The sequence below is a fragment of the Trachurus japonicus genome, chromosome 9 (assembly GCF_045865225.1).
Source record: "Trachurus japonicus isolate A0001 chromosome 9, Traja_1.0".
NCBI classification, from domain to species: Eukaryota; Metazoa; Chordata; class Actinopteri; order Carangiformes; family Carangidae; genus Trachurus; species Trachurus japonicus.
In genome coordinates this window covers 4,633,393-4,660,149 of record NC_140915.1, presented here as the reverse complement: position 1 = coordinate 4,660,149, position 26,757 = coordinate 4,633,393, and the positions used below count along the sequence as shown (strand labels likewise).

At 44.5% G+C, this 26,757-nt stretch overlaps 1 protein-coding gene and 17 non-coding genes across 18 annotated transcripts in view; 1 reads left to right on the top strand and 17 right to left on the bottom strand.

Annotated features, from left to right (window-relative positions):
• The first annotated feature begins 6,647 nt into the window (after positions 1–6,647).
• Positions 6,648–26,757, top strand: part of LOC146980695 (protein FAM240B-like) — a 42,765-nt gene continuing 22,655 nt past the window's right edge. Inside the window, exons 1-2 of the mRNA XM_085787924.1 lie at positions 6,648–6,922; positions 7,936–8,057. Of these exons, the coding sequence (XP_085644050.1) occupies positions 7,936–8,057 (122 nt within the window). The 5' untranslated portion in view covers positions 6,648–6,922. The remainder of the gene's footprint in view (positions 6,923–7,935; positions 8,058–26,757) is intronic.
• On the bottom strand, positions 11,526–11,610 carry trnas-gcu (transfer RNA serine (anticodon GCU)). Its single transcript has one exon. It is a non-coding gene; the product is annotated as a tRNA-Ser (tRNA).
• On the bottom strand, positions 13,675–13,756 carry trnas-gcu (transfer RNA serine (anticodon GCU)). Its single transcript has one exon. It is a non-coding gene; the product is annotated as a tRNA-Ser (tRNA).
• trnas-gcu (transfer RNA serine (anticodon GCU)) lies at positions 14,290–14,371 on the bottom strand. Its single transcript has one exon. It is a non-coding gene; the product is annotated as a tRNA-Ser (tRNA).
• trnas-gcu (transfer RNA serine (anticodon GCU)) lies at positions 15,441–15,522 on the bottom strand. The gene has a single exon. It is a non-coding gene; the product is annotated as a tRNA-Ser (tRNA).
• trnas-gcu (transfer RNA serine (anticodon GCU)) lies at positions 16,072–16,153 on the bottom strand. Its single transcript has one exon. It is a non-coding gene; the product is annotated as a tRNA-Ser (tRNA).
• trnas-gcu (transfer RNA serine (anticodon GCU)) lies at positions 17,224–17,305 on the bottom strand. The gene has a single exon. It is a non-coding gene; the product is annotated as a tRNA-Ser (tRNA).
• Positions 17,855–17,936, bottom strand: trnas-gcu (transfer RNA serine (anticodon GCU)). Its single transcript has one exon. It is a non-coding gene; the product is annotated as a tRNA-Ser (tRNA).
• Positions 19,007–19,089, bottom strand: trnas-gcu (transfer RNA serine (anticodon GCU)). The gene has a single exon. It is a non-coding gene; the product is annotated as a tRNA-Ser (tRNA).
• Positions 19,649–19,730, bottom strand: trnas-gcu (transfer RNA serine (anticodon GCU)). The gene has a single exon. It is a non-coding gene; the product is annotated as a tRNA-Ser (tRNA).
• Positions 20,280–20,361, bottom strand: trnas-gcu (transfer RNA serine (anticodon GCU)). Its single transcript has one exon. It is a non-coding gene; the product is annotated as a tRNA-Ser (tRNA).
• On the bottom strand, positions 21,432–21,514 carry trnas-gcu (transfer RNA serine (anticodon GCU)). The gene has a single exon. It is a non-coding gene; the product is annotated as a tRNA-Ser (tRNA).
• Positions 22,064–22,145, bottom strand: trnas-gcu (transfer RNA serine (anticodon GCU)). The gene has a single exon. It is a non-coding gene; the product is annotated as a tRNA-Ser (tRNA).
• Positions 23,216–23,297, bottom strand: trnas-gcu (transfer RNA serine (anticodon GCU)). Its single transcript has one exon. It is a non-coding gene; the product is annotated as a tRNA-Ser (tRNA).
• Positions 23,857–23,938, bottom strand: trnas-gcu (transfer RNA serine (anticodon GCU)). The gene has a single exon. It is a non-coding gene; the product is annotated as a tRNA-Ser (tRNA).
• On the bottom strand, positions 25,003–25,084 carry trnas-gcu (transfer RNA serine (anticodon GCU)). Its single transcript has one exon. It is a non-coding gene; the product is annotated as a tRNA-Ser (tRNA).
• trnas-gcu (transfer RNA serine (anticodon GCU)) lies at positions 25,634–25,715 on the bottom strand. Its single transcript has one exon. It is a non-coding gene; the product is annotated as a tRNA-Ser (tRNA).
• On the bottom strand, positions 26,482–26,554 carry trnaa-agc (transfer RNA alanine (anticodon AGC)). The gene has a single exon. It is a non-coding gene; the product is annotated as a tRNA-Ala (tRNA).

Genomic DNA, 26,757 nt, shown 5'->3' with positions numbered 1-26,757 from the left:
CCGTCAATATCACTCAGCCTCTGTAGGATGCTAATGATAGCCTGTTGCTAGCTTGTTGATGCTAGCTAACTTCAGCTTTTACTTAGCTGTAAAAAGCTGAAAAAGCTGTAAAAAGCTGAAATGAACTTGTTGGGATCGAGTCAGCATCGATGGTCCATCTCACCAAGTTCATTTTGGCTTTTTTAGACAACAACACTCAAAATGGCGACGACGGGGATTTCCACTCCGTGACGACGACTCAAACCGATATTGGAACGCAGCGCTAGTGTCTAACTTTAGCTTCAAGTTACAGTTTAGACATTTTACATCAAGCATTAATATTTTAATATATATAATATATATATATATATAATATATTAAGGTCACTTATCTCTGCTTTGTTGAGATGTTTTCTCTCGCACGGTGTCTTCATCCGCTTTCTTCCTCTGCTGTCTGTCTTCGTCGCTCGGTTTATAAACCTCAGTGACGTCTACATCTGCGCCTGTGCACAATTACCGCCGTTTCCTCAGAAATGTACTTGCCAACTGTCAGAGATACTGATAGGACGTTTGACACAAGTTACATTTCCTGTGTAGTTGTGGTATGCAAATCAACCCAGGACAACTCGTGTGGTATAATGGAGAAAAAAAAAGGTTTCAGATCTACTTCAACAAGTTGGGGCCCAATGTACTACTACTAATACTCCAACTGAGATATACTGATGGGACATTTTACAGAAGTTAAATACACCAGCTTTTCTATTATTTATTATAAACTTAATTTTGTTGTTTAGATGCAACAAAAATAAATAGGCTATCAAGTGCCAGTGGAGAGTTGGCGCCACCATGAAATTGGTTTTATGAACTTTATGTAGGCTAATATGATCCAAAGTTCATGAAAATCCTGTGATCAGCTTTGACTTGCTCTATTCAAGTTCATTAAAGGTACAATAATCTGAAAAAGAGAGAAACACAGAAAACCAGGAGAGTCTCAGGGGCTTTTAAAGGTTCATTTATTAACAACAATACAACATCTGGCTCACATGTTTCAGAAGAACATAACAAGAGGAGACAGGTACGTCTATACAATTTAAACCCCTAAACCCTAAATATAAAAGTTTCATGTAAACTACATACATTGATAATAACACAGCATTTTTCAAGACATTTTTTGATGTTTTCTGTTATTTTTTGAATATATTTGTCATCTATTTTAGAAACATGATTTAATATTGAAATAGAAAGGGTTAATGTATGACTTATTATAGATGACAAACTAAGATGGAAACCACATTTAAATCATACAAACAAGAAAATATCAAAAATCTTTTGCAAAATTGAAAAAAAATAAAGTACCGGTAGGCTACATCCAACAAATATTCACTAGGCCTACATTTTTTGTACCAAACTTTTGTGGAGCCATACAGTATATTGTTTGTTGTATACAGGTCTGGGGACATATTTAATTATGTAATATTTTTTTTTTTTATTTAGTTACAATAACAAAAGCATAGTAATTTATTTTTTGTTTTTTGTTTTGTTTTGTTGAATAATTATTTCAGTTGACTTTAAACTCCAGTAATCAGATCTCCAGTACGGAAGCATTTTCTGAGTAATTTTTTTTTTTTTTTTTAATCAAAAAAAAAAATAAAGTCAGAATTCGGAGAAAAAAAAGTCCAAACTACAACAGAAAAAATTATTCCAAAAAACAAACAAATAATAAAATTAATTTTATTAAGAAAATTAATAAAATAATTAAACCGATAAACAAACCAAAACATAAATTACTTAGAAAAACAGGATTTTTTTTTTTTAATTCAAGTGAATGCAATAGGCTATGCTTCCGTACTGGAGATTTTTTTTTTTTCCTCAAAATAAATAAATAAATAAATTCAGAATTCTGAGGAAAAAGGTCAGAACTACAACAGAAAAAAATATTCAAAAAGATAAACAAAAAAAATAAATTACTCAGGAAAACTGAAATAATTACCCCGAAAAACAAACTAAAAAAATAAATTACTTTTTTTAATTCAAGTGAATGTAATATGCTTCCGTACTGGGGGTAGCGCCCCCCAAAAATGTGCATCCCCTGTGGGGCAGATTGCTTGCGATCTACAACCACACCACTAGATGGGAGTAATTCTTACACAATGTCCCTTTAAGGCCGAAAAACTCCGCAATGTTGCTTTAACCACCACTCTACACTGGTGATGATACTGATACTGTAAGTGTTGTGCAGGACACAGGTGACCGTCACACAGCAGCAGCCACGAGACAGACTGTTTATATTAGTACAGTGTGTGTGTGTGTGTGTGTGTGTGTGTGTTTAACACCCTGGAAGAGCATCAAATCACGCCCCGAGAGGGTTGAAATGTCAAACATGTGTTAGCACCCAACTGTCTGACTCTAACACACACACACACACACACTCTCTCTCACCCATTAAATCTGTCCTGAAGTCCATGACATCATTGTTAAAGCAGATCACTTTCTGTCTCTACACTCACAGCGTGCCGTCATGGATTCCTTCTACGTCTACGAAACACACACACACACACACACACACACACACGCACACACACACAGAAAGAGAGAGTAAGAGACAACATGTGTGATGACAGGATGACAGCTGTCAGAGAGCTGACAGCGTGTGTGTGTGTGTGTGTGTGTGTGTGTGTGTGTGTCGATGATTGACATCCCATCACTTGTGTTGCGCTCCTCTGAGCTTTTTTCATTCACATGACATCATGGAGTTTGCCCAGTTGTCATGGAAACACAGATGTTGTTGACATGACAGCGTCGTCGTTAGCTCCGTTACCATCGTGTGTGTCCGTGTGTGTGTGTGTGTAGAGGTGGTGAAAGCTCACTCTCAGTGTAAATCTCCGGCTCACTCTGTGGTTTCTGTAAAAACTTAACGAGCTTTTTCACATTAGCCGTGTTATGCTAACGGCGGCTAATGCAGCCAACAGGAACACCATGTAACTAAGTACTTCTACTCAAGTTACTATACAGTTCTGACTAGTGACTAGTATGAGTATTTAAATGTTATCATACATTTTTGATGTTGTACTTTATGTTAAACAACACTGTGTGCGCCCGCCAGAGTTTTACTTTAGTATTTCACTCTTCTTGTCTGTGACTGGAGCTCAACACCTGTAGCCTCATGTGTTCAATACTGTAAGAGTTTATGTTACGTAAACGGATGATGTGGAGGTGAAGAACCACCCGTCACATAGGCTACTGCACAGAGAATCATTTCATTGTCATTGTGCTTACCCTTCTTGTTTATTTGTCCTAAACAGCCAACAGCGTGCATTGCTTAGCTACTTTACTGTTATATTAGGCTAGTAGGCCTAAATCATAATTTTAAGGGTATGTAATGTCTAATCACGTTCTTATCTTTCGCCTCCACACAGATCCCCAATTCTTTTCACCATCTTCCTTTTCTACTTTATGCATGATTAATTGGTATGGATTAATAGGCCTATCAAAATAAGCCATAACCAAGTCGTGTAAACTAATTAAACTAAACTTAACTAAAAAAAATAAATAAAAAAACAAACACACACATTTCTAAGAGTACAATAAACATAACACAAGTTGACCCAACAAAATCTGATTTATTTACATCAAATATAAAATCATTCCTTGTTTGTTTTCATCTGTCATTTTCCAGGACTCTCTGGAAGAAGAGATCCTGTATCTGTAAAACTCTTCTCATCTCCTGTAACTCTTCTTATCTTAAGTCTTCTTATTACTTTAACTTTATCTATTTTCTTTTCTTTTACTTTTATGTGCTCTTGCTTTTAACTCTGTTTTTAGTGTTTGTTTTAATTCTGTTTTATGCTTTTTTTTAAAAAAAATTTTATGTTTTGTCTTTAGCCTATGTAACTTAGCACACTGAGTTGCCTTGCCTTGCCTTGCCTGATCTGTATCTGGACAACTCCTGGATAAAATAAAGGATAGAAAAATAAATAATTTTACAACAGGGTAATTTTACCCTGTCAAGTTTTACCCAGTGAGAAATTCAGTGAGAAAGGCGCCAAGTTGTCACCACTGCTTCAGCAAGGCGCTCACTCAGCTCCGCTCCTCCATCTACACACAGGTGAGTCTCTTCTCTTCAGTCTCTCCAGAGGCAAGGCAATTTGATTAGTAGCCTATAGCCCGTTTTTACAAACAGTTTGTCTCAAAGGGCTTTACATAGCATCATATCTGCCCTTAAGGGGTGCACACCAAACGCGATGAACGCGATTTTTTCGCGCGACAAATGAGAATCCGTCGCGCTATCGCTCGTGTTTTGACGCGTGACCGTTTTGTGTAAATTTGCGTCATCGCGTCCCCCCTCCCCTCCCCTCTACTGTCAATCCAGCTAACAGGACGGATGTAAAACTGTGTTGAGACATGGAGTGCACTCATTTTACCGTAGGCTTGACAATGGACGAGGTGAAGCTGATCCTTGACGTCCTGGTCCTGGTGTAGCAGGTAAAAAAAACTCCGCTCAGCCCCGTTTACGTATCGCGTCGCGGCCGTTGTACCTACTTCAGACTGTTGCTCAGTTTGAGGACTTGCTAGCTAGGGTTGGTGCCAGGATCTCCAGGCAGGACACCAACTAAGTTAAAGTTTTACAGGCGCTTCATTTCAGCTGCAGACGCCTGTCCATCTGTCCCCGGTGAGTAGCAGTCGGTAGCAGTGTATTGTTGTGTCAGAATCTCAACGCTGATAGGCTGTCGCGTCACGCGATGTCGCCGCAAAAGTTCAATATTTTCAACTCGGGCGTTGACGCGATTTTCGCGGCATCGCGTCGCGTGTGACGCGCGTATCGCGTCGCCCGGCGCAATTTCGCGTCTAATCGCGTCTGTGCATTGACTTTACATGTAATCTCGACGCGCGACAACGCAGCATCGCGTTTGGTGTGAACACCCCTTTAGGGGGAGGCACACGCCTCTAAAACTGAGTTCAGCTCATCATCAGTTGACCACACCTCTTAGTTCTTGTGAAAACCAGCCCACATTATTTTGGGAAAGAACAGGGGAAAAGAGAAAAGAAAGAACAGGAGGAGCTACAATCCCTACTCCTAACAGGTGATACTTTAAGAGTTTATCAATTAGACCGTGTAGCTAACGCTAATGCTAGCTTGTTTAAGCCTGAAGTAACAGCTAAGCTAACTAATGTTAGCTAGTTTCTTTAGCCCTAAAGTACAGTTTTTAATTTGCCTTAAATTGTGGTAGGCTTTCATTACTGCCTGTCGTCTTGTGCTATGACCGTCTGATTGCAGTGCTAAATGTTTGTGTGGCCATCAAAGTCACAGTCTGACTAGCCGTTCATATGCCCAGCGCGTTAAAGTCTGCTGATACAGTGTAGATTAGCACCAAAATGGAAATAAGCTGATGTTGCTCCATGATGTTGTTGTCAACTCGCTTAAACTGTCTGACCAATAACCTAACAACAATGGCCACGTGACCTTTGTTTATCCTTGCATTGATTCGAATCAGATAAAACGGACCTTTAGGTGTGAACCCGCCCAATTTACTGTTAACAAATTAGTTAGTTAGTTAGCACGCTAGTGGATGAGACACTCAGTTTTTTGTTTTTTTTTGCTTTTCCTCTTGCACTCGAGCGCGACATCCATCAATTTTAAATTCTAATTTTAAAAACACACCTGCGACAGCGACCACTGATCTGTACTGAGACCGTTGCTATTCTGTCATCTGAGTTAAATGCCGCTGCGGAAAAACACACTGTGGTCCGTCATCGAGGTGCAGACGAGGTTCAAAGAGTAGATAGGTACTGAACAAGATAGTTATCTGTAGTTAACCTCCTACGACACGAGTACCCGACCCAGTGCAGGACTCTGCTGTGAAGGTGGAGACATGCGGCGGTGGTGTATGCAACAATAAAAAAGAAAGAAAGAAATTTGAAGGAATAAATGGATGTAGAGGAAACAATGAGTGAGATAAGTTGCTGTATAGAAATGTTTTGACATCAATTCAAACTTTATTATTATTAAAGCAGAAGTAAGTGATCTGGTCGTTTTGGCAGTCCCCGCCCTCGTCATGGATCTATAGGTCCTCGTCCCTACGTCACCACATTCACGCGCATCCCTTGGCTGCACACACAGAGAGGACTGCCCCTTTATGCCGTTCTCTCTCCTCATTGGATAAAGGTTGTAGGATACAAGGAAAGTTTTCTCCTCGGCTTACAGCAGAGCAGAGTGACTGACAGACCCGTGTTTCAGACCAAACACTATAAGTGATTGCTGTCGGAAGATAGAACTATTTAAGACTTAGATTCCGCTTACTTCTGCTTTAATCGCCTATTATTGTTATTAATCATTTTTGTTAAAATCTTATTCTTAGCCTATCACCTGTCTTTTGTGTGACTGTGGTGGTTCATCTGTTTAGATGAATGATATTAGCTGTGATTTAACTTGTTGAACCTCCCACTGAAACAACCAGACTTGTGGGATTTTCTCGTTTCATTCTAACCTTTCCAACCGTTTAGATCAACAACAAACCCATCATCTCTCTCCACCTCCTTCTGTCCTTTTCACTGAAACATTTCTGAAACTTAAAAATAGTAAAACTACTTCAGAGCTTCGTCGGCCAATCAGAGCTCAGACATGAACCAAGTCAGGCAATAAAAAACTGCCTCTATAAATAAGTTCATTCACACCTCTGAGCTCTCCCTCCCTCCCTCCCCCCCTTCTCTCCATCCATCCCTGTCTGTCATTTCATTCTCCCTCCATCTCTCTCTCTCTCTCTGTCTGTTCATCCGTGTCTCTCACCCCCTGTGTCCTGAGAGGGGGGCAGACATTTAATGACTGATCACTGACCAGTGTTCACATGTAAAACATTTATTTCTGCAGAGGAGGGGGGAACACACACACACTCACAGTTTCATCCCTCATTAAGCTGACGGACATTCAGCTCCACGTCTGAATCAAGGTTTGTTTGTTTTTGTTTTTTATCTTTGTTTTATTTGGGTCATAAACTTTCTGTTCAGATCTTTTTACATTAGAATTGTTCATTGCAGTAAAACGTCACAGTTCAGTAGATTAAACAGTAGATTCATGTTGTTGATTCATACATACCACAAATAATACAGACTGGGTCATATATTTCTGACCTTATGATGTCTATTTTCTATTGAAGAACATTACACCAGGTTAAACATATATCTGAAACTGCTTTTTTAAAGTTGTAGTACATGTGTAGTAGTAGTAGAACCCGTTATTGTGCTATTTAAAGTTGGATTAAAGTTTCATCTGAAGTTAAATCTGGATCTGAGCTGGTTTTGTGCAGTTTTCTGGTTTTAACTACGTTGAAGTGAGAAGCTGTATGATGTTGTTGTTATAGGCACAATTAAAAGAGCAACAAACAGCTGCAGTTTAGACGTTGTTCTGCTTCCATAGAGAAGATCACAACTGTGAAAAGACAAAATTAAAGATTTTATTAACATTATGGATCATTTAAGAGGTGAACCACTGCTGCAGTGATGAAGTCCAGAGATGTGATTATTTCCATGTGATCTGATCTAATATATCACACCCCTCTGACTGATGTTATCTAATCTAATATTACCACTGACCTGTTCGTGACATTTATCTGACTGATGCAACAGTGAAATGTCTGATTGTGGCTGCAAATGGCGATGATCTCTATGAATCTTTCATTATTTATTATATTTAATAAATTCTCTCGATCAATTTGTCAAGAAAACATTTAGAAAGGAAACCAGCTAACAGTTTGATCACAACAACGCTCCATATTTGAGCAGCTGGAGTAAAACTGACTGATTGTTGCAGTTTAACACACGATAATGACAAAATAACATTATTCACACTTTAAACTCATGTAGTTCACTCTGGAGGACCTGAATACTTGTGCCTTCATCTGCAGTTTGTTTATATTTGTCTGCCTCTAACCTGGTCTCAGGGGCTTTGGTTGTGTTGTTGCAGATGAATGTGGCTCTGATCCACGACAGACTGCACATCAAGTCGTTCTGGGAGAACAGGATCAACAATCAGTGTCTGAACACCGACAACGAGGAGCAAAGGATGAACAAGAGCGCACTAACAAAGTGAGTGAATACACAACAACCACACACACAAACTTACACAGCAGACTGTATCCCACTCTGACTCATGTAAACTACTGTTCCCACTTTATGGATCAATCGGCTCAGTTTTATTGAAACATATAACAGAATGTGTGTCAATCATGGTTGGTAACATGAATGTAGTGAGTAAACATCTCATTGTGTAGGTCATTCCATTGACTTTAGGGTTTAGGTCCAGAGATCATGGACATGTTGACTCTGTGGGTTTCAAACAGCCTCTGTCTGTCTGTAAGGTCAAGATGCAATGAAACCAACAGAAACACATTGTCTGCAAAGAAGCGTTTGGAAATCATTGATTCGTTCACCACGGCCTGTTCCCAAATCTAGGAGACACGTTCAGACTTCCATGACCATTGGTCCAAGTCGATCCAGTTGATGCAGTTATTTTTTAAAACCTTGGAAAATCTTACCTGGGCAGTCAAAACACTGTGGACGTTCAGACTAAAAACACTCTGATGATGAAGGATTTAAGGGGCAACTTGCAGTGCTATGAGACGAATGTGTGATTATATTTGATTGGTGTTCTCAGATGATGCTGTTCATTTCCGCAACAACCCTGTATTTCCTTGAATTAGACATTGAAACACTTAAAAAAGCCTCTTTTATGACCTCCCTAAACTTTACTAGCACCCCATGTTTTCGGGACGATCCGACCTGGGCCCTGTGGTGGTAGGGGGTTGTATACCTGTTGGTTGAACACTTTAAAAAAAAACTGCTCCATATTATCCACATTTAAACAATGACCACGTCTCATCCTCGGCTCTTCATGTCCTTCTTGAGTCTGTCAGTTTGTCTTAGGATGTAGTCTCCTTCAAGCTCAGCTCCAGGCTCCGATCCAGAAGGAGATCGTCTGTTCTGGGGATCTGTTGAGGTCCTTGAATGTGTTGTCTGTGAACACACTGTGGTCTCATCTGTGGTTGACCTGTCAGTGTCTGGCAGATGGACGTGTCTATAAACAGATGATCTCATTACAAACAGCCTTGTCTCTCAGCGAGCTGGAGGACATACCAGTTCAGTTCACTCAGCTCACTGAGACAGTCTGCTGATAAAAGGGCTCAGTAATGATGATCACTAATGAGCGGAAACATCAGCCGCATTGTAACCTGAACCTGAACGCACCTCACTCAGTCACTAAATCAATCAATACACAATGGCACTCTGCAGATGTTCCAGATGTGTCCTAACATGCCCAGCTAAACATTACATGTTGACGACGAGGATGGGATTTGAACCCTCGCGCACTGAATTAGCAGTCCATCGCCTTAACCACTCGGCCACCGCGTCCTCTGCAGTGGTCCTCATTCCAGAGGATTTGTGTCTCTGCTACAACGAGAACTGGAACCAGAACCATCACATTGAAGAATAAGAGGTCTCTTGGAGAATGCAGGTATCGATCCCGCTACCTCTCGCATGCTAAGCGAGCGCTCTCCCATTTGAGCTAATTCCCCTCTGGATCATTGTTCTAATGGCCTCTCCTGGGGTCTCATTTATAACCGTTGCATACGCACAAAACGGGCCTGAAAGTGGCGTACGTGACTTTCCACGCCAAGGTTGTGATCTATAAAAAACAAACTTGACGGGAGAATGTGCGCAGCTCTAAGCAAACTCTGACCCATGCGTATGCATGGTTTGGAGGAAAAGGGGAATTGCCGACACAGACGGTGTGGTGGTGAACTGAAGATAGACTCAGGAAATGATGATTGAGAAGAACGATTATGTTTTTATTATCGGACGTCACACATTTAATTTCAACCCGTATGCGTTAGATCCATATTGCCACGGTGATTTAATTCAACAGCACCCTTATTTTGCATTGGATTGGTGTTCCAGAAACATTCTTCTTAGAATCTAACTTAAAATTCAAAATCAAAATTCCTTCTCTATATTTAATCACCACCGTCTCTCCGTCATATTGTCCACTCCCAGAGCACAGGAGGAGGAGAGGACGGCGCGGCTGCATGGGATAAATACATGGTGTAAATAACTATATGTTCTGTGTAGGGATGGGTATTGATAAGAATTTAGCGATTCCGATTCCATTATCGATATTGCTTATCGATTCGATTCCTTATCGATTCTCTTATCGATTCTCATTGGGTGAGGGAATAAAAGAGAAATGGGTTTGTTTGCATTAATGCAGTGGTTCCCAACCTTTTTTGGCTCATGACCCCTTTTGACATCACAAATTTCTGGTGACCCTCATTCAAGATGAGCAAGCTCAGATATTTGTATATGCTGCATTTTATTTTATCTTGATTTATTCAAGAAAGTGAATATATCAAGAATATAGTTGTTTAAGATTGTGAAAAATAATTAGTTTATTTATTTATTTATCTTTAATCAATTACTAGACATTTAAGGCGATCCCATTTGAATTCAAGGCGACCCCACATGGGGTCCCAACCCCAAGGTTGAAAACACTGCATAAATGGCTCTGACATTAAAAAAGTTGACAGGACCGACCTGCCTGGACAGGTTAACACTAGACCACTGTGGCTGTGGGCCAGCTGTGCTCACAGGAGGAATTTAACAATGTTTCCATTACATGGTTTTTATGCATCTGTAGGTTATTGTTTTCATAACGTTCGTTTTTATGCGGAGTGAGCGAGTGAGCGAGCGAAAGAGAGAGAGCGCGCCAGAGAAAAGACACAGGGCGCAGCTACCGTTTCACGTGGCTACGAGCAAAACCTGAAAGGAAGTGGTTAGAATAAAGAGAGAAAAACAGAAAGAATATGTAGCCTGTTCAGGAGACGTTGTCCTGTCCTCACGACGTGAGGGAGGGAGGACCAGAGGGAGGCTCACAGGTTTAGTGATGAAGAAACGTCACTGTCAGCTGCATCTGTCAGCAGCTCCGCTCCACACAGACACGCCACTAACTTTATTTTGTGAGAACAAACGGTGACGTGTGGATATAAACACTAAGCACCCTCATTTATAATGAAGATTGATTTTAACGGAACGTTACGTAACGTCATTAATCAATTAATGCGCGAGTTTCTGAACCAAACGGAATCGATAAGGGAATCGTTAAAGCAGACACGCACACGATTCTAAGAATTGATCCAAGTTGGAACCGGTTCCGAAGAGGAACCGGTTTTCGATTCCCATCCCTAGTTCTGTGTGTGAACATATGATCGAGAGTCAATTAAATCTCAAACCCTGGGGAAAAACATCCAGTAATTGTTCGCACAATTGTTACATTCTGTTTTCTTGTTATCAAGGGAAGTGTCATGTTTGATCATTCCTCAGAATGTAACTGATTCCGCTAATTATTCAAAGTTTTATCGATCAAATTACTGTAAATGTATGAATACAGCGGTGCTGCACCACATCATCTTGCTCATGTCCTCTCCAGGTGTGATATCAGCTGCCAGATGTCACAGTTAAATATTGTTCTTTAGGTAACATGGCCAGCTAAACGATACATGTTGACGGCAAAGATGGGGTTCAAACCCACGCCTGCAGAGCACAATGGATTAGCAATTCATCGCCTTAACCACTCGGCCACCTTGTCCTCTGCTGTGGTCCTTATTCCAGAAGAATTGTGTCTCTGCTACAAAGAGAACTGGAACCAGGACCATTACATTGAAGAATAAGAGGTGTCTTGGAGAATGCGGGCATCGATCCCGCTACCTCTCGCATGCTAAGCGAGCGCGCTACCATTTGAGCTAATTCCCCTCTAGACCATTTGGCTCTTGGCCTCTCCAGGTGTGATATCAGCTGCCAGATGTCACAGCTAAATATTGTTCTTTAGGTAACATGACCAGCTAAACGATACACGTTGACGACGAGGATGGGATTCGAACCCACGCATGCAGAGCACAATATCTACATACATCTACATTTGACACCTGGAACATCTGGAAACATCTGGAACAGTGAGGAGGGGGGGGGGGGAGGAAGAACCCTCCATTAAGAGCAGTTCATGAGTGCCATTTCCCTCAATCAGACCTATACTTCCCAGGTGCTGACCAGTACCTGACTCCATCTTCTCTTTGGCATCAGACCAGAAGTTTTTTGACTGATCTCATCAATTCCAGAGGAATTGTGTCTCTGATACAACAAGATCTGGAACCAGACAACCATCACATTGAAGAATAAGAGATCTCTTGGAGAATGCGGGCATCGATCCCGCTACCTCTCGCATGCTAAGCGAGCGCTCTCCCATTTGAGCTAATTCCCCTCTGGCTCATTGTGCTCTTGGCCTCTCCAGGTGTGATATCAGCTGCCAGATGTCACAGCTAAATCTTGTTGTGGAAGTAACATGGCCAGCTAAACGATACACTTTGATGACGAGGATGGGATTCGAACCCACGCATGCAGAGCACAACATCTACATACAGCTACATTTGATATCAGCTGCCAGATGTCATAGTTAAAGCAGATATCAGTGGAATGTTTTTGTTAATATAAGTCCTAAATAGTCCTATTTTCCGTCAGCAATCCCTTACATGAAGTATTTCAGCCTAAACACGAGTCTCTCCGTCACTCTGCTCTGCTGTAACCCGAGGAGAAAATTTTCCTTGTGGGATACAAGTGTTATCCAATGAGGGGAGAGAACGGCATGAAGGGCTGTGTGTGCAGCCAAGGGATGCGCGTGAATGTGGTGACGTAGCACGAGGACCAATTGATGCCTGACAAGGGCGGGGGCTGCTAACTCATGGTGCGTTCAAGGAAACTCGTACTTTGTGTTTTTCCTTCCTGTGAAGTCATACCAGTTCGATCTGGTACGAGTTCACGGGTCGGAAGTTACGAGTGGCCGTTATAGGGAACTTTCACAGACAACAGGACGGTAAAAACACGAGCTACGGGTTACCTGGAACGCTACCAAGTCGTAGTTTCTTCTGGCTCATTGTGCTCTTGGCCTCTCCAGGTGTGATATCAGCTGCCAGATGTCACAGCTAAATATTGTTCTTTAGGTAACATGACCAGCTAAACGATACACGTTGACGACGAGGATGGGATTTGAACCCACGCATGCAGAGTACAATATCTACATACATCTACATTTGACACCTGGAACATCTGGAAACATCTGGAACAGTGAGGAGGGGGGGGGGGAGGAAGAACCCTCCATTAAGAGCAGTTCATGAGTGCCATTTCCCTCAATCAGACCTATACTTCCCAGGTGTTGACCAGTACCTGACTCCATCTTCTCTTTGGCATCAGACCAGAAGTTTTTTGACTGATCTCATCAATTCCAGAGGAATTGTGTCTCTGATACAACAAGATCTGGAACCAGACAACCATCACATTGAAGAATAAGAGATCTCTTGGAGAATGCGGGCATCGATCCCGCTACCTCTCGCATGCTAAGCGAGCGCTCTCCCATTTGAGCTAATTCCCCTCTGGCTCATTGTGCTCTTGGCCTCTCCAGGTGTGATATCAGCTGCCAGATGTCACAGCTAAATCTTGTTGTGGAAGTAACATGGCCAGCTAAACGATACACTTTGATGACGAGGATGGGATTCGAACCCACGCATGCAGAGCACAACATCTACATTTGATATCAGCTGCCAGATGTCATAGTTAAATATTGTTCTTTAGGTAACATGGCCAGCTTAACGATACACGTTGACGACGAGGATGGGATTCGAACCCACGCGTGCAGAGCACAATGGATTAGCAGTCCATCGCCTTAACCACTCGGCCACCTCGTCCTCTGAAAGCACTGTTGACAGGAAGATACTCGTCCAGGTGTTAAGCCCAGGAGTATTTGAGGAGGTGCAGGAACATACAGGAGGGATCGTGTCTCTGCTACATGTTGACGACAAAGATGGGATTCGAACCCACACGTGCAGAGTACAATGGATTAGCAGTCCATCACCTTGTTCTCCATCTTGGGAGTTAAAATGACAACAAGGATGGGATTCGAACCCACGTGTAAGAAGTCTCTTGGAGAATGCGGGCATCGATCCCGCTACCTCTCGCATGCTAAGCGAGCGCTCTCCCATTTGAGCTAATTCCCCTCTGGATCATTGTGCTCTTGGCCTCTCCAGGTGTGATATCAGCTGCCAGATGTCACAGCTAAATATTGTTCTTTAGGTAACATGACCAGCTAAACGATACACGTTGACGACGAGGATGGGATTCGCACAACATCTACATACATCTACATTTGATATCAGCTGCCAGATGTCATAGTTAAATATTGTTCTTTAGGTAACATGGCCAGCTAAACGATACACATTGACGACGAGGATGGGATTCAAACCCACGCGTGCAGAGCACAATGGATTAGCAGTCCATCGCCTTAACCACTCGGCCACCTCATCCTCTGAATGCTCTGTTGACAGGAAGATACTCGTCCAGGTGTTAAGCCCAAGAGTATTTGAGGAGGTGCAGGAACATACAGGAGGAATCGTGTCTCTGCTACATGTTGACGACAAAGATGGGATTCGAACCCACACGTGCAGAGTACAATGGATTAGCAGTCCATCACCTTGTTCTCCATCTTGTTCTGGAGTTAAAATGGCCAGCTAAATGTTACATGTTGACAACAAGGACGGGATTCGAACCCACGTGTAAGAAGTCTCTTGGAGAATGCGGGCATCGATCCCGCTACCTCTCGCATGCTAAGCGAGCGCTCTCCCATTTGAGCTAATTCCCCTCTGGATCATTGTGCTCTTGGCCTCTCCAGGTGTGATATCAGCTGCCAGATGTCACAGCTAAATATTGTTCTTTAGGTAACATGACCAGCTAAACGATACACATTGACGACGAGGATGGGATTCGAACCCACGCATGCAGAGCACAATATCTACATACATCTACATTTGACACCTGGAACATCTGGAAACATCTGGAACAGTGAGGAGGTGGGGGTGGAGGAAGAACCCTCCATTAAGAGCAGTTCATGAGTGCCATTTCCCTCAATCAGACCTATACTTCCCAGGTGTTGACCAGTACCTGACTCCATCTTCTCTTTGGCATCAGACCAGAAGTTTTTTGACTGATCTCATCAATTCCAGAGGAATTGTGTCTCTGATACAACAAGATCTGGAACCAGACAACCATCACATTGAAGAATAAGAGATCTCTTGGAGAATGCGGGCATCGATCCCGCTACCTCTCGCATGCTAAGCGAGCGCTCTCCCATTTGAGCTAATTCCCCTCTGGCTCATTGTGCTCTTGGCCTCTCCAGGTGTGATATCAGCTGCCAGATGTCACAGCTAAATCTTGTTGTGGAAGTAACATGGCCAGCTAAAAGATACACTTTGATGACGAGGATGGGATTCGAACCCACGCATGCAGAGCACAACATCTACATTTGATATCAGCTGCCAGATGTCATAGTTAATATTGTTCTTTAGGTAACATGGCCAGCTTAACGATACACGTTGACGACGAGGATGGGATTCGAACCCACGCGTGCAGAGCACAATGGATTAGCAGTCCATCGCCTTAACCACTCGGCCACCTCGTCCTCTGAAAGCGCAGTTGACAGGAAGATACTCGTCCAGGTGTTAAGCCCAGGAGTATTTGAGGAGGTGCAGGAACATACAGGAGGAATCGTGTCTCTGCTACATGTTGACGACAAAGATGGGATTCGAACCCACACGTGCAGAGTACAATGGATTAGCAGTCCATCACCTTGTTCTCCATCTTGTTCTGGAGTTAAAATGGCCAGCTAAATGTTACATGTTGACAACAAGGATGGGATTCGAACCCACGTGTAAGAAGTCTCTTGGAGAATGCGGTCATCGATCCCGCTACCTCTCGCATGCTAAGCGAGCGCTCTCCCATTTGAGCTAATTCCCCTCTGGATCATTGTGCTCTTGGCCTCTCCAGGTGTGATATCAGCTGCCAGATGTCACAGCTAAATATTGTTCTTTAGGTAACATGACCAGCTAAACGATACACGTTGACGACGAGGATGGGATTCGCACAACATCTACATTTGATATCAGCTGCCAGATGTCATAGTTAAATATTGTTCTTTAGGTAACATGGCCAGCTTAACGATACACGTTGACGACGAGGATGGGATTCGAACCCACGCGTGCAGAGCACAATGGATTAGCAGTCCATCGCCTTAACCACTCGGCCACCTCGTCCTCTGAATGCTCTGTTGACAGGAAGATACTCGTCCAGGTGTTAAGCCCAAGAGTATTTGAGGAGGTGCAGGAACATACAGGAGGAATCGTGTCTCTGCTACATGTTGACGACAAAGATGGGATTCGAACCCACACGTGCAGAGTACAATGGATTAGCAGTCCATCACCTTGTTCTCCATCTTGTTCTGGAGTTAAAATGGCCAGCTAAATGTTACATGTTGACAACAAGGACGGGATTCGAACCCACGTGTAAGAAGTCTCTTGGAGAATGCGGGCATCGATCCCGCTACCTCTCGCATGCTAAGCGAGCGCTCTCCCATTTGAGCTAATTCCCCTCTGGATCATTGTGCTCTTGGCCTCTCCAGGTGTGATATCAGCTGCCAGATGTCACAGCTAAATATTGTTCTTTAGGTAACATGACCAGCTAAACGATACACATTGACGACGAGGATGGGATTCGAACCGACGCATGCAGAGCACAATATCTACATACATCTACATTTGACACCTGGAACATCTGGAAACATCTGGAACAGTGAGGAGGTGGGGGTGGAGGAAGAACCCTCCATTAAGAGCAGTTCATGAGTGCCATTTCCCTCAATCAGACCTATACTTCCCAGGTGTTGACCAGTACCTGACTCCATCTTCTCTTTGGCATCAGACCAGAAGTTTTTTGACTGATCTCATCAATTCCAGAGGAATTGTGTCTCTGATACAACAAGATCTGGAACCAGACAACCATCACATTGAAGAATAAGAGATCTCTTGGAGAATGCGGGCATCGATCCCGCTACCTCTCGCATGCTAAGCGAGCGCTCTCCCATTTGAGCTAATTCCCCTCTGGCTCATTGTGCTCTTGGCCTCTCCAGGTGTGATATCAGCTGCCAGATGTCACAGCTAAATCTTGTTGTGGAAGTAACATGGCCAGCTAAACGATACACTTTGATGACGAGGATGGGATTCGAACCCACGCATGCAGAGCACAACATCTACATTTGATATCAGCTGCCAGATGTCATAGTTAAATATTGTTCTTTAGGTAACATGGCCAGCTTAACGATACACGTTGACGACGAGGATGGGATTCGAACCCACGCGTGCAGAGCACAATGGATTAGCAGTCCATCGCCTTAACCACTCGGCCACCTCGTCCTCTGAAAGCGCTGTTGACAGGAAGATACTCGTCCAGGTGTTAAGCCCAGGAGTATTTGAGGAGGTGCAGGAACATACAGGAGGGATCGTGTCTCTGCTACATGTTGACGACAAAGATGGGATTCGAACCCACACGTGCAGAGTACAATGGATTAGCAGTCCATCACCTTGTTCTCCATCTTGTTCTGGAGTTAAAATGGCCAGCTAAATGTTACATGTTGACAACAAGGATGGGATTCGAACCCACGTGTAAGAAGTCTCTTGGAGAATGCGGGCATCGATCCCGCTACCTCTCGCATGCTAAGCGAGCGCTCTCCCATTTGAGCTAATTCCCCTCTGGATCATTGTGCTCTTGGCCTCTCCAGGTGTGATATCAGCTGCCAGATGTCACAGCTAAATATTGTTCTTTAGGTAACATGACCAGCTAAACGATACACGTTGACGACGAGGATGGGATTCGCACAACATCTACATTTGATATCAGCTGCCAGATGTCATAGTTAAATATTGTTCTTTAGGTAACATGGCCAGCTTAACGATACACGTTGACGACGAGGATGGGATTCGAACCCACGCGTGCAGAGCACAATGGATTAGCAGTCCATCGCCTTAACCACTCGGCCACCTCGTCCTCTGAATGCTCTGTTGACAGGAAGATACTCGTCCAGGTGTTAAGCCCAAGAGTATTTGAGGAGGTGCAGGAACATACAGGAGGAATCGTGTCTCTGCTACATGTTGACGACAAAGATGGGATTCGAACCCACACGTGCAGAGTACAATGGATTAGCAGTCCATCACCTTGTTCTCCATCTTGTTCTGGAGTTAAAATGGCCAGCTAAATGTTACATGTTGACAACAAGGACGGGATTCGAACCCACGTGTAAGAAGTCTCTTGGAGAATGCGGGCATCGATCCCGCTACCTCTCGCATGCTAAGCGAGCGCTCTCCCATTTGAGCTAATTCCCCTCTGGATCATTGTGCTCTTGGCCTCTCCAGGTGTGATATCAGCTGCCAGATGTCACAGCTAAATATTGTTCTTTAGGTAACATGACCAGCTAAACGATACACATTGACGACGAGGATGGGATTCGAACCCACGCATGCAGAGCACAATATCTACATACATCTACATTTGACACCTGGAACATCTGGAAACATCTGGAACAGTGAGGAGGTGGGGGTGGAGGAAGAACCCTCCATTAAGAGCAGTTCATGAGTGCCATTTCCCTCAATCAGACCTATACTTCCCAGGTGTTGACCAGTACCTGACTCCATCTTCTCTTTGGCATCAGACCAGAAGTTTTTTGACTGATCTCATCAATTCCAGAGGAATTGTGTCTCTGATACAACAAGATCTGGAACCAGACAACCATCACATTGAAGAATAAGAGATCTCTTGGAGAATGCGGGCATCGATCCCGCTACCTCTCGCATGCTAAGCGAGCGCTCTCCCATTTGAGCTAATTCCCCTCTGGCTCATTGTGCTCTTGGCCTCTCCAGGTGTGATATCAGCTGCCAGATGTCACAGCTAAATCTTGTTGTGGAAGTAACATGGCCAGCTAAACGATACACTTTGATGACGAGGATGGGATTCGAACCCACGCATGCAGAGCACAACATCTACATTTGATATCAGCTGCCAGATGTCATAGTTAAATATTGTTCTTTAGGTAACATGGCCAGCTTAACGATACACGTTGACGACGAGGATGGGATTCGAAACCCACGCGTGCAGAGCACAATGGATTAGCAGTCCATCGCCTTAACCACTCGGCCACCTCGTCCTCTGAAAGCGCTGTTGACAGGAAGATACTCGTCCAGGTGTTAAGCCCAGGAGTATTTGAGGAGGTGCAGGAACATACAGGAGGGATCGTGTCTCTGCTACATGTTGACGACAAAGATGGGATTCGAACCCACACGTGCAGAGTACAATGGATTAGCAGTCCATCACCTTGTTCTCCATCTTGTTCTGGAGTTAAAATGGCCAGCTAAATGTTACATGTTGACAACAAGGATGGGATTCGAACCCACGTGTAAGAAGTCTCTTGGAGAATGCGGGCATCGATCCCGCTACCTCTCGCATGCTAAGCGAGCGCTCTCCCATTTGAGCTAATTCCCCTCTGGATCATTGTGCTCTTGGCCTCTCCAGGTGTGATATCAGCTGCCAGATGTCACAGCTAAATATTGTTCTTTAGGTAACATGACCAGCTAAACGATACACGTTGACGACGAGGATGGGATTCGCACAACATCTACATACATCTACATTTGATATCAGCTGCCAGATGTCATAGTTAAATATTGTTCTTTAGGTAACATGGCCATCTTAACGATACACGTTGACGACGAGGATGGGATTCGAACCCACGCGTGCAGAGCACAATGGATTAGCAGTCCATCGCCTTAACCACTCGGCCACCTCGTCCTCTGAATGCTCTGTTGACAGGAAGATACTCGTCCAGGTGTTAAGCCCAAGAGTATTTGAGGAGGTGCAGGAACATACAGGAGGAATCGTGTCTCTGCTACATGTTGACGACAAAGATGGGATTCGAACCCACGCGTGCAGAGTACAATGGATTAGCAGTCCATCACCTTGTTCTCCATCTTGTTCTGGAGTTAAAATGGCCAGCTAAATGTTACATGTTGACAACAAGGACGGGATTCGAACCCACGTGTAAGAAGTCTCTTGGAGAATGCGGGCATCGATCCCGCTACCTCTCGCATGCTAAGCGAGCGCTCTCCCATTTGAGCTAATTCCCCTCTGGATCATTGTGCTCTTGGCCTCTCCAGGTGTGATATCAGCTGCCAGATGTCACAGCTAAATATTGTTCTTTAGGTAACATGACCAGCTAAACGATACACGTTGACGACGAGGATGGGATTCGCACAACATCTACATTTGATATCAGCTGCCAGATGTCATAGTTAAATATTGTTCTTTAGGTAACATGGCCAGCTTAACGATACACGTTGACGACGAGGATGGGATTCGAACCCACGCGTGCAGAGCACAATGGATTAGCAGTCCATCGCCTTAACCACTCGGCCACCTCGTCCTCTGAATGCTCTGTTGACAGGAAGATACTCGTCCAGGTGTTAAGCCCAAGAGTATTTGAGGAGGTGCAGGAACATACAGGAGGAATCGTGTCTCTGCTACATGTTGACGACAAAGATGGGATTCGAACCCACACGTGCAGAGTACAATGGATTAGCAGTCCATCACCTTGTTCTCCATCTTGTTCTGGAGTTAAAATGGCCAGCTAAATGTTACATGTTGACAACAAGGACGGGATTCGAACCCACGTGTAAGAAGTCTCTTGGAGAATGCGGGCATCGATCCCGCTACCTCTCGCATGCTAAGCGAGCGCTCTCCCATTTGAGCTAATTCCCCTCTGGATCATTGTGCTCTTGGCCTCTCCAGGTGTGATATCAGCTGCCAGATGTCACAGCTAAATATTGTTCTTTAGGTAACATGACCAGCTAAACGATACACATTGACGACGAGGATGGGATTCGAACCCACGCATGCAGAGCACAATATCTACATACATCTACATTTGACACCTGGAACATCTGGAAACATCTGGAACAGTGAGGAGGTGGGGGTGGAGGAAGAACCCTCCATTAAGAGCAGTTCATGAGTGCCATTTCCCTCAATCAGACCTATACTTCCCAGGTGTTGACCAGTACCTGACTCCATCTTCTCTTTGGCATCAGACCAGAAGTTTTTTGACTGATCTCATCAATTCCAGAGGAATTGTGTCTCTGATACAACAAGATCTGGAACCAGACAACCATCACATTGAAGAATAAGAGATCTCTTGGAGAATGCGGGCATCGATCCCGCTACCTCTCGCATGCTAAGCGAGCGCTCTCCCATTTGAGCTAATTCCCCTCTGGCTCATTGTGCTCTTGGCCTCTCCAGGTGTGATATCAGCTGCCAGATGTCACAGCTAAATCTTGTTGTGGAAGTAACATGGCCAGCTAAACGATACACTTTGATGACGAGGATGGGATTCGAACCCACGCATGCAGAGCACAACATCTACATTTGATATCAGCTGCCAGATGTCATAGTTAAATATTGTTCTTTAGGTAACATGGCCAGCTTAACGATACACGTTGACGACGAGGATGGGATTCGAAACCCACGCGTGCAGAGCACAATGGATTAGCAGTCCATCGCCTTAACCACTCGGCCACCTCGTCCTCTGAAAGCGCTGTTGACAGGAAGATACTCGTCCAGGTGTTAAGCCCAGGAGTATTTGAGGAGGTGCAGGAACATACAGGAGGGATCGTGTCTCTGCTACATGTTGACGACAAAGATGGGATTCGAACCCACACGTGCAGAGTACAATGGATTAGCAGTCCATCACCTTGTTCTCCATCTTGTTCTGGAGTTAAAATGGCCAGCTAAATGTTACATGTTGACAACAAGGATGGGATTCGAACCCACGTGTAAGAAGTCTCTTGGAGAATGCGGGCATCGATCCCGCTACCTCTCGCATGCTAAGCGAGCGCTCTCCCATTTGAGCTAATTCCCCTCTGGATCATTGTGCTCTTGGCCTCTCCAGGTGTGATATCAGCTGCCAGATGTCACAGCTAAATATTGTTCTTTAGGTAACATGACCAGCTAAACGATACACGTTGACGACGAGGATGGGATTCGCACAACATCTACATTTGATATCAGCTGCCAGATGTCATAGTTAAATATTGTTCTTTAGGTAACATGGCCAGCTTAACGATACACGTTGACGACGAGGATGGGATTCGAACCCACGCGTGCAGAGCACAATGGATTAGCAGTCCATCGCCTTAACCACTCGGCCACCTCGTCCTCTGAATGCTCTGTTGACAGGAAGATACTCGTCCAGGTGTTAAGCCCAAGAGTATTTGAGGAGGTGCAGGAACATACAGGAGGAATCGTGTCTCTGCTACATGTTGACGACAAAGATGGGATTCGAACCCACACGTGCAGAGTACAATGGATTAGCAGTCCATCACCTTGTTCTCCATCTTGTTCTGGAGTTAAAATGGCCAGCTAAATGTTACATGTTGACAACAAGGACGGGATTCGAACCCACGTGTAAGAAGTCTCTTGGAGAATGCGGGCATCGATCCCGCTACCTCTCGCATGCTAAGCGAGCGCTCTCCCATTTGAGCTAATTCCCCTCTGGATCATTGTGCTCTTGGCCTCTCCAGGTGTGATATCAGCTGCCAGATGTCACAGCTAAATATTGTTCTTTAGGTAACATGACCAGCTAAACGATACACATTGACGACGAGGATGGGATTCGAACCCACGCATGCAGAGCACAATATCTACATACATCTACATTTGACACCTGGAACATCTGGAAACATCTGGAACAGTGAGGAGGTGGGGGTGGAGGAAGAACCCTCCATTAAGAGCAGTTCATGAGTGCCATTTCCCTCAATCAGACCTATACTTCCCAGGTGTTGACCAGTACCTGACTCCATCTTCTCTTTGGCATCAGACCAGAAGTTTTTTGACTGATCTCATCAATTCCAGAGGAATTGTGTCTCTGATACAACAAGATCTGGAACCAGACAACCATCACATTGAAGAATAAGAGATCTCTTGGAGAATGCGGGCATCGATCCCGCTACCTCTCGCATGCTAAGCGAGCGCTCTCCCATTTGAGCTAATTCCCCTCTGGCTCATTGTGCTCTTGGCCTCTCCAGGTGTGATATCAGCTGCCAGATGTCACAGCTAAATCTTGTTGTGGAAGTAACATGGCCAGCTAAACGATACACTTTGATGACGAGGATGGGATTCGAACCCACGCATGCAGAGCACAACATCTACATTTGATATCAGCTGCCAGATGTCATAGTTAAATATTGTTCTTTAGGTAACATGGCCAGCTTAACGATACACGTTGACGACGAGGATGGGATTCGAACCCACGCGTGCAGAGCACAATGGATTAGCAGTCCATCGCCTTAACCACTCGGCCACCTCGTCCTCTGAAAGCGCTGTTGACAGGAAGATACTCGTCCAGGTGTTAAGCCCAGGAGTATTTGAGGAGGTGCAGGAACATACAGGAGGGATCGTGTCTCTGCTACATGTTGACGACAAAGATGGGATTCGAACCCACACGTGCAGAGTACAATGGATTAGCAGTCCATCACCTTGTTCTCCATCTTGTTCTGGAGTTAAAATGGCCAGCTAAATGTTACATGTTGACAACAAGGATGGGATTCGAACCCACGTGTAAGAAGTCTCTTGGAGAATGCGGGCATCGATCCCGCTACCTCTCGCATGCTAAGCGAGCGCTCTCCCATTTGAGCTAATTCCCCTCTGGATCATTGTGCTCTTGGCCTCTCCAGGTGTGATATCAGCTGCCAGATGTCACAGCTAAATATTGTTCTTTAGGTAACATGACCAGCTAAACGATACACGTTGACGACGAGGATGGGATTCGCACAACATCTACATACATCTACATTTGATATCAGCTGCCAGATGTCATAGTTAAATATTGTTCTTTAGGTAACATGGCCATCTTAACGATACACGTTGACGACGAGGATGGGATTCGAACCCACGCGTGCAGAGCACAATGGATTAGCAGTCCATCGCCTTAACCACTCGGCCACCTCGTCCTCTGAATGCTCTGTTGACAGGAAGATACTCGTCCAGGTGTTAAGCCCAAGAGTATTTGAGGAGGTGCAGGAACATACAGGAGGAATCGTGTCTCTGCTACATGTTGACGACAAAGATGGGATTCGAACCCACGCGTGCAGAGTACAATGGATTAGCAGTCCATCACCTTGTTCTCCATCTTGTTCTGGAGTTAAAATGGCCAGCTAAATGTTACATGTTGACAACAAGGACGGGATTCGAACCCACGTGTAAGAAGTCTCTTGGAGAATGCGGGCATCGATCCCGCTACCTCTCGCATGCTAAGCGAGCGCTCTCCCATTTGAGCTAATTCCCCTCTGGATCATTGTGCTCTTGGCCTCTCCAGGTGTGATATCAGCTGCCAGATGTCACAGCTAAATATTGTTCTTTAGGTAACATGACCAGCTAAACGATACACGTTGACGACGAGGATGGGATTCGAACCCACGCATGCAGAGCACAATATCTACATACATCTACATTTGACACCTGGAACATCTGGAAACATCTGGAACAGTGAGGAGGGGGGGGAAGAACCCTCCATTAAGAGCAGTTCATGAGTGCCATTTCCCTCAATCAGACCTATACTTCCCAGGTGTTGACCAGTACCTGACTCCATCTTCTCTTTGGCATCAGACCAGAAGTTTTTTGACTGATCTCATCAATTCCAGAGGAATTGTGTCTCTGATACAACAAGATCTGGAACCAGACAACCATCACATTGAAGAATAAGAGATCTCTTGGAGAATGCGGGCATCGATCCCGCTACCTCTCGCATGCTAAGCGAGCGCTCTCCCATTTGAGCTAATTCCCCTCTGGCTCATTGTGCTCTTGGCCTCTCCAGGTGTGATATCAGCTGCCAGATGTCACAGCTAAATCTTGTTGTGGAAGTAACATGGCCAGCTAAACGATACACTTTGATGACGAGGATGGGATTCGAACCCACGCATGCAGAGCACAACATCTACATTTGATATCAGCTGCCAGATGTCATAGTTAAATATTGTTCTTTAGGTAACATGGCCAGCTTAACGATACACGTTGACGACGAGGATGGGATTCGAACCCACGCGTGCAGGGCACAATGGATTAGCAGTCCATCGCCTTAACCACTCGGCCACCTCGTCCTCTGAAAGCGCTGTTGACAGGAAGATACTCGTCCAGGTGTTAAGCCCAGGAGTATTTGAGGAGGTGCAGGAACATACAGGGGGAATCGTGTCTCTGCTACATGTTGACGACAAAGATGGGATTCGAACCCACACGTGCAGAGTACAATGGATTAGCAGTCCATCACCTTGTTCTCCATCTTGTTCTGGAGTTAAAATGGCCAGCTAAATGTTACATGTTGACAACAAGGATGGGATTCGAACCCACGTGTAAGAAGTCTCTTGGAGAATGCGGGCATCGATCCCGCTACCTCTCGCATGCTAAGCGAGCGCTCTCCCATTTGAGCTAATTCCCCTCTGGATCATTGTGCTCTTGGCCTCTCCAGGTGTGATATCAGCTGCCAGATGTCACAGCTAAATATTGTTCTTTAGGTAACATGACCAGCTAAACGATACACGTTGACGACGAGGATGGGATTCGCACAACATCTACATTTGATATCAGCTGCCAGATGTCATAGTTAAATATTGTTCTTTAGGTAACATGGCCAGCTTAACGATACACGTTGACGACGAGGATGGGATTCGAACCCACGCGTGCAGAGCACAATGGATTAGCAGTCCATCGCCTTAACCACTCGGCCACCTCGTCCTCTGAATGCTCTGTTGACAGGAAGATACTCGTCCAGGTGTTAAGCCCAAGAGTATTTGAGGAGGTGCAGGAACATACAGGAGGAATCGTGTCTCTGCTACATGTTGACGACAAAGATGGGATTCGAACCCACACGTGCAGAGTACAATGGATTAGCAGTCCATCACCTTGTTCTCCATCTTGTTCTGGAGTTAAAATGGCCAGCTAAATGTTACATGTTGACAACAAGGACGGGATTCGAACCCACGTGTAAGAAGTCTCTTGGAGAATGCGGGCATCGATCCCGCTACCTCTCGCATGCTAAGCGAGCGCTCTCCCATTTGAGCTAATTCCCCTCTGGATCATTGTGCTCTTGGCCTCTCCAGGTGTGATATCAGCTGCCAGATGTCACAGCTAAATATTGTTCTTTAGGTAACATGACCAGCTAAACGATACACATTGACGACGAGGATGGGATTCGAACCCACGCATGCAGAGCACAATATCTACATACATCTACATTTGACACCTGGAACATCTGGAAACATCTGGAACAGTGAGGAGGTGGGGGTGGAGGAAGAACCCTCCATTAAGAGCAGTTCATGAGTGCCATTTCCCTCAATCAGACCTATACTTCCCAGGTGTTGACCAGTACCTGACTCCATCTTCTCTTTGGCATCAGACCAGAAGTTTTTTGACTGATCTCATCAATTCCAGAGGAATTGTGTCTCTGATACAACAAGATCTGGAACCAGACAACCATCACATTGAAGAATAAGAGATCTCTTGGAGAATGCGGGCATCGATCCCGCTACCTCTCGCATGCTAAGCGAGCGCTCTACCATTTGAGCTAATTCCCCTCTGGCTCATTGTGCTCTTGGCCTCTCCAGGTGTGATATCAGCTGCCAGATGTCACAGCTAAATCTTGTTGTGGAAGTAACATGGCCAGCTAAACGATACACTTTGATGACGAGGATGGGATTCGAACCCACGCATGCAGAGCACAACATCTACATTTGATATCAGCTGCCAGATGTCATAGTTAAATATTGTTCTTTAGGTA